This window comes from Osmia lignaria, chromosome 8 (genome assembly GCF_051020975.1).
Source record: "Osmia lignaria lignaria isolate PbOS001 chromosome 8, iyOsmLign1, whole genome shotgun sequence".
Taxonomy (NCBI): domain Eukaryota; kingdom Metazoa; phylum Arthropoda; class Insecta; order Hymenoptera; family Megachilidae; genus Osmia; species Osmia lignaria.
Window position 1 is genome coordinate 11,444,401 of NC_135039.1, and position 7,754 is coordinate 11,452,154.

General features: G+C 45.2%; 1 protein-coding gene across 1 annotated transcript in view; it reads right to left on the reverse strand.

Annotated features, from left to right (window-relative positions):
• The window catches only part of AChE-2 (acetylcholinesterase 2), a 60,178-nt gene extending 58,379 nt beyond the window's left edge, over positions 1-1,799 (reverse strand). The window contains exon 1 of the mRNA XM_034334796.2: positions 155-1,799. Coding sequence (XP_034190687.1) covers positions 155-1,286 — 1,132 coding nt within the window. The 5' untranslated portion in view covers positions 1,287-1,799. The remainder of the gene's footprint in view (positions 1-154) is intronic.
• Positions 1,800-7,754: the final 5,955 nt, after the last annotated feature.

A 7,754-nucleotide genomic window follows, 5' to 3' on the forward strand; every position in this document is an offset into this window, starting at 1 on the left:
AAGTTCGCTAATTATCGTGAACAAGTCCGCCAACGCCTCCCTCGCTTGTAGGTAAAAGGAACAAGTCCTAGCGCAAAGAGGAAGGGGCACCTGCTGTGTCCTAAGGCAGCCAGTACACCAGAAACTATGGGATTATGGCAGGAATCTGACTTACCCTCGTTCTTGTTGTTTCCTATCAAGATCTCAGTGTCCTTAAAGTCAGCCTCTCGCAGGAGATCGAGTGGATGTTTGGGTAGGAAGATGCCATCTATGGTGGGCGCCGATGGGAAGCCCAGGATGCCCCAGTAGCTGTTCCACTGTTGCACGGAGATGGTCTTGGCGTCGACGGACCTCATGCAAGCCATCACTCTAGCCGGATTTTCTTGAAGCATAGTGGAGTTACAGCCGCAGTCGTCGACCAACACCCTGGCTACTTCGTTAGCCTTCTCCCCTGTCATGTAGCTCCAAGGTGCGTTCAGGGTACCGCTCTGAAGGATCCCCCGACGGACTAGGCCTCGCGTCACCGGGGAGATCAGGTGAAGAGACACGGAGCTACCACCAGCGGACTCTCCGAAGATGGTAATCAGATCAGGATCGCCCCCGAAGGCAGCTGCGTTATCGCGCAACCACCTGAGTGCCAGGGCTTGGTCCCACAGACCCATGTTACCTGGGGCTTCCTCGCTGTTGGTGAAGTGTTTGTTCAGGTACAGGAAACCGAACGCGCCCACCCTGTACTGCATGGAGGCGATGATAACGTTGCTGACTGCTGCCATGATGTCTGCGTCGTAGACATCCAGGGTGGCAGTGCCGCTCATGAATCCTCCGCCATAGATCCACACCAGCATCGGTAGCCCATTTTTTTCTCCATTGTTGGATGATTCCGACCCCTTATGCCTAAGACGATGATTCTTCTCAGGCACCCAGATGTTCAGGTACAAACAGTCCTCCGAGATGTTCGTATTCGGATTCCACATCTCTTCCCCCGGAAAGCCGGGAAAATACTCGTACCTCTCCTGGTAGCAACTGTTGGGCAACGCGCTGGCGTTCAGCACACCGTGCCAGGGTTCTATAGGCAGGGGCTTCCTGAATCTCAACGGCCCGATAGGGGGTTTGGCGAACGGGATCCCGTAGAATATGTGCACCTCCTTGTCCAACACGGTTCGCGCGAATCCACGGACCAGGCCGCTGGTGGTCTCCACCACCAGGGGGTCGTTATGCACGTTGCTCCTTTGCGCGGTCACGTTGGCTCTCGCCGAGCCTGTGCACACGAGGATCAGCAGAAGCAACGCGGGCAGCTTGTCCGTCATCGTGCGGCTTGGATAGAGTCGCGGGGCTCGCGAAGCACACCTGCCGAGACAGACTCAACAAGTTAGTGAGTGGGGGACCGGCCGTGAAGCCGGCTTTTGCGCGGAATCCTCTCCGTTCAGCCTCCACTCTCTAACCACGCCGTGTCTCGTTCTCTGTGCGTCTTCTAATTCACCCTGACGTATCGGAACATATACGCACCGACTCGCGCACGCACGCGCCCTGAATCACCGTTCTTCACCCTCCTTTTTTTTTCTCTCTACCCTTATCGCACGAGGTATAAGTCTTTCTTTCTTTGCTAACTCCGTGTCAAAGGGTGAACGTGTTTTTTTTTTTTTTTTATTTGCCACGGTTGCCACTTGACGCGGAAGGATTGATATCTCAACGGATCACCAGGGAAATAATCGCGATAGAAGTAACGAAACGGAGAACACGCAACGGACGTAGGATAAATTTTCGCGCGGCGGCCGGCGAGCCGCGTTGCACGGGGTCGACTGATCGTGGAGGCAGAGGTGGAACGGAGTAGAGGTGCGCCGTTGGCTGGTGGTGGTGGTGGTGGTGGAGGTGGCAGTGATGGTAGTGGTAGATGCGGTGGTGGAGAGTGTGCTGGCGCACACCTCACGCCTCTAGCGATGGCCATTCAATTCTCTTTGTTGCGAGTTTTGGAGCAATTTCATCTAAGGAAAGAGATCATGTCTGCTTGGTAAGCTATTAATATTCCCCAAGATCGAAGTGTAATCCAGGAACCTAGTTGATCTTGAAAAGTTGAAGCAAAGGATGAGATGTTTAACCTTCCTTTTTTTTTGACAAAAAAAAACGTGAATCGTTTTTAACAAACTTTGTACTAGGGTTAAGGATGGTTTGTTCAAATGGATTCGATGCGCCTTAAACCCATCCCTACCCGCATCTACAGACAAGTCGATCTTCAAACACTGTCCTTGGTCGTTTGTCTATCTACACGCCCTCGTAGTTTCAATCTCATTCCGGCGTCCCTTAATCACTCTGTCCGACCAAGAAATCGCATCCCCTTTACAGTTCAAGTGAACATTGTGGAGAGTCAATTTTTCTATTTTGCAGACGATTTAATTGGTTGGAAAGAAACGCAGAACAGCAGAACCTTTTTATTTTTTCAATTCAATAACTTCGCGGTTTCCAATAGTGGAGGAAGCTGTTCAGTTTATACGATACTTTTTCAAATAATTCGATCGAGTCAGAAAAATGCTAAAATTTTTCTCCCCCTTTCTCCAATAACTTCGTTTTTACAATGATAGCAGAAAATATAGGGGAGAAAGGTGAGCTAAAGCTGGGGCAAGCTGGTTCAATCCCAACCATAACCAAACCACATTTCACCCTTCGCAAAGGCACAACCGAAACGATTCTGTTTCGACGCAATATGATCGTCTTAATTCCATTCACCCTCTTCTTACCCCAAAGGTAAACAAGCCGCAAAAAGCCCCGTTTATCAGCCCCATCAAAGGGGGATTTTGTCAAAAAATTGAGGCATTATCAGACTACAAGGAGAAGACAAATTATGATTTCTTTAAGGTCTGTTAGATTGCATCATGGTTCAGATCTAAACCAGTTAGGCTCAAAGACAAATAATCCTCTTCAAATATCGAAAAACAAAAAAGAAAAGAATGAAACGATTCCCCTAACGAGTCTCCGCCAATTACACTGTAGTTATCCATTTTCGAGTTCTTCGTTTCGAAGTGGATCTCTTTCGTTCTAATCACATCCCTGCCCTAAAAGGCCTCTTTACACACAGGTCAGTTCGAGTTAATCCCAAGCTAGATAGAATCTCCTTCCGTATCTCTGTACCCCTGGATCGGGATCTCTTGTTTATCATGCTCAGGCTCTCTCTTTTACCCTTCCTGAACCAACAGCTGAAACACCGCAATTCCAGCTCGTCCAATGGAGATAATAAGAACGATGTCACTCCATGAGTTTATTCAAGGGCTTTTGAAACTTAAAAGGATTGATTCTAATTCAAAAGATCTGCGTTGGATCTTTTTGTGGTTGTTGGAATTTCACGATTTTATAGATTGCATTGGGCCAACTCTGTTCCTTGTAAATTTTACCTGGACCTAACCTAACCTAAGCAAAACATAGCAGTTTAGGTTAGGTTTACTGTTTATAATGGCGTCCATATTAAACATAGCAGTTTAGGTTAGGTTTACTGTTTATAATGGCGTCCATATTAAACATAGCAGTTTAGGTTAGGTTTACTGTTTATAATGGCGTCCATATTAAACACAGCAGTTTAGGTTAGGTTTACTGTTTATGATGGCGTCCATATTAAATGATGCTGCACAGTGCATATTTAAATCATTAACCTAAATTGAGTTTGGCTTAAAAACAATTCTATCATCGAAATTGATGAACGTCGTTTAAACTTTGAAACGTGTTGAAGCTACAAAACGCGTAACATTATAAACGAATATTTGTCAGCGAATCAGAGGCAACGAATTGGAGAGGCCACTCGAGCGAGTCGCCTCTCTTCGGCCCTTGTGTAATTCATTAAATTACATCGATTACACGGTCCAGCGTGTTGCATAGACCCGTCGGAGCTTTAACTACGATTAATCGACGAACGATTCGCAGGCTATGGGATTCGAAGCCGACCATTTTATTACCTTATCCGCCGGATAGCGTCACCAGACCTCTGGCTTCTCCTTTTTCCCTTTCGCGCTCTGCCTCGTTTTTCCTCTTTACCGAAAAGGTCAAGCCGGTCCCAGACTTTCGTCGAACGCTTTAGCAGCTTGAAAAATTGCCGTCCATCCTCGAAATGAAGATTTACACGCTTCCCTCGATCCTGAAGAATATTTGTCGAGCTACGAATTAACGAGCTGAGGATTCTTCGAGTTTGCTTTAAGTTCCTCTCGAGTTCATCTGTGAACTTCTGAAATATTATTGATCCTCCAAAATGAAGAATATATATAACTCCATATTTGAAATCTAAGTTGATACCTTTAATTGGCCCGGATACGTTTACAATTAGATTTGGCTTTGGTCTAAATTGAGACTCCATTGAACCGAATTGAACACGTACTAAATATGATTTATATTTAACATGAAATTGATGAATGCAGTTCACAGTAAATCGGAGCTGAAGTTGAATCGGATTCAATTAAATATGGGTACAATTTAAATTAAGGTTAATCGTGTTAAGTTCAGCCCAAAATACGTGTTATTTGAAAAAAGGCGGAAGCTATTACTTTTTCATCCAAGGTATTAAACTAGTCGAAGAAGAGAAGGAGGGAAAGTACGTCAGGTACCGGCTGGTTCTATCCACCTGAACTGTGATTCAAAGTTCTAGGTCGACTGATGGTCCTCTCCCTCCACCGTCCAGTAGAACGTTGACAACGTTCCATGGGGTCCTGATCAGTTCTGGAAAGAAACAGTACCAGCACCTGCGCTACGTAGGTCGGGGGTTGCCAGCAGGTGGCAGGTTCGCCGCGTATCGATTTCTTACGAATCCAGCCGGGCTTGGAATCGCTATAGGACTGCTCTCGAGTAAAACGACCCTGAAGCGAACCTCTCGACCTATCTCGAACTTTGTGCAACGCCCGATCGTCCCCTGGTCGAACCAGTCCCGCGGGGGACATTAAGAATATCGGAAGGACGCAAATCTTGACGAACTAATCTTTCAATTCCTCGTCCCTGTTCAAACCAACTTCCGAGTAGCCGGAGCACTTGATGGCCTATGGTCGTGGATGCTGAAGAATCCACTTGGTTGACTGGAAAATTGGTTATTCTTGATGTAACATTGGTACCTGAGTATTGAAACCACGTCCCAGGTGGTTTCAAGGTGGATCATGAATTATGCGACATCTGGTTAGGTTAGGTTGGATCCGGTTAATCATCTGGTGGTGTTGGATGTTAAAGATTCCACCTGGCTAACTTGACAATTGAGGGTCCCTGATGAAAGGTGATTGTTAATTGAGGTTAGCCGACTGGAAATAAACCATTAATGATTTACAGGTCGCCCTCTACGTCAGCAGGCGTCAGAAAACCGTTACTCCATGTTAGTCGTTCGCCTTGATTAAGGTTAGGGACGTCGGGGTTAGATTAGTCAGGCGCAGGCGAATCCTTTGTTTAAATATCGAATTCAAAAACCCCCTTGTCATCAAATAATCCCAGGACTATCAAATAATCATCGACCTATCAGCGAATTAATTTCTAATTAAATCGAGCATACCAACGTTGTTTCTTAATTGAAAGGCTGGTTGAAACAAACAGCGTTCTTTGGGCAAATAACAAACAAGCCTGATCGAAGCGCGATTTTTAGAGACGGTCACGCGATCGGAAAGCTTTTGTTTGATGTTTGCTTCACGGGTGCATGCTCTTTGCGTTATTGCGTCGAACAGGCTGGGGGAAAATAAAAACCCTTTGAGAGGACGAGGAAAAAGTAGAAATAAAGAGGGACGAGCAGACGGTGGACGAATGAAAATTGAAAACATACAAAAGCTGATCCAGAATTCGGACGAAGACGCGGGATGAATTTGTCAGGGGAGAACGGATTATCGATATAATCGGGAATCGAGCCACGTCCGACCTAACTGGGATCGTTACCGGCCCGAAACCTGGCTACATAACCTGTCCATCTAGCCACCATTGCATCGTACACGAGGAATTTTAACGATCAGATAAGTTCCCATCATTTATCCCCCGAACGTGATTTTAATAACACCAAAGAAGGTAAACCTTCATTTTGGGGGACCAAAAATTAGTGGTTCAAAAATATCAAATCTTGTAGTTTTTAACCTGAAATATCCAAAAATACAAATAAAAAGTTTAGGAAACCAATGGTTTAAAAAAATAGAATTGTGTAAAAATGTACGTATTTAGTGGAATTGGACAGATTAGTACGATGCCATATTGTTTCTACCCATAATCTGATTGGTTCGTTTACCTTATTTAAAAATATATGTATAAAAATTATTTCGTATTCAGGTGACCAAAAAGATTTACATTCGCGAGGCGGCCGGAAAATTTAATATAGACCTAACCTAACCAAGGCATTTATATGAGTAGAAGCAATATGGCATCATAACCTGTTAAATTATGTTAAATATGTACATTTTTACTTTTAACTTGCATTTTTAAATGTTTCAGGTCGAAAACCTATAAGATTTGATATTTTTTAACCAAAAATTTTTGGTCCCCTAAGTGCAGCCCCAAAGAGAAATAGTTTCTCAATAATAATATATTCGTATTTTTCGCATATTACGTAGCACGATTTGAGTTGAGGTCAGGTTAGGTGAATTATAGGTTAGGTTTAAGATACATCTCATTAAGCATGAATTCCATATGTGGGGAGAGAAGTATTGGAACTGGATTATGCTAATTTGGATTTAGATTTATCTTCGTCGTTATTCTCTTGCCTATAGCGGAACAAAATATATGTATCAAGCACTCGGGCGCATCGCGAACATTTCAAAGGATCGACGAAACGTAGAGTCGGTGCTTGACGATCTTCTTAACTACACTCTCCTAATAGATGATGCTTTTGAAAAGTTTGCTTTTTTTAGATGAGTTTTTTTTAAGCGCCCTCTTGACACCATTCCCTCTTATAAGCCTTATCCAGTCTCCCTCTTTCTCTTCATTCCCATCTACCTCTCCGCTCCACGATTAAAGAAGGATATATCGTTTCCCTCTCCCAGTAATCTTCCTATTACCCTCGATTGCATGAATTTCCCTAACGCACCGATTCGATCCCCGAATTTTTCTCCTTTATCAGGTTGAAAGATCCGATTGGATTCGTCGAGGCTGTCCTCTGTCAGCCGGCATCGCCCCCTCGTCTGGCTAGCCTCTTCGTAATTATTCGATTCGTAACAATGTCTTAAACGAAGACAGTAGGAAAATAGGCGTTTGATCGGTCTGGTCACGTTGACTGCAATGATCGTGGACCGAGAGGATTACGATTGGTCGGCCCGGCCGAGGGGACAACAAGTCACTTCCGCTGGCAATTGCAGCATCACTCCATTTGGTAAGTAACTCCGATGATTACCAGCAGAAGCGGCCCGCATCTTGTTATAGGATGCAATTCACGCGGCGCGTACGCTGGTTCCAATTTTGTATAGGGTGATACAACAGTTACGGACTGCTAAGTTTATCTGTGACATGGCAGAATCAGTGGAGACCCTGACAAGACAGATACCGACGGATTGTACGAAGTCATAGGGTTCAGCGGGAAAAAGGGTACTGCAACTCGCTAGGAGTCTGTCAGTTGGGGTCTGCAATGTCCGCCCCATGGACCTTATTTTTTAACACCCTGTGAGTTGTCCCAGTGGACTTCAAACGTGTCCCACGTGTGTGCCCCAATGATTATCGAAACAAATCGAGCGCGGGACGGGAGTGCCAACCACCAGTTGGATGTGGGATTAAAGTTCAAGGACAAACGGCAGCCTCGAGTCTCAGCCAACATTCCCATGTCTACGCGCTCGTCCCTAGCCTGTCGCTCGCGTAAT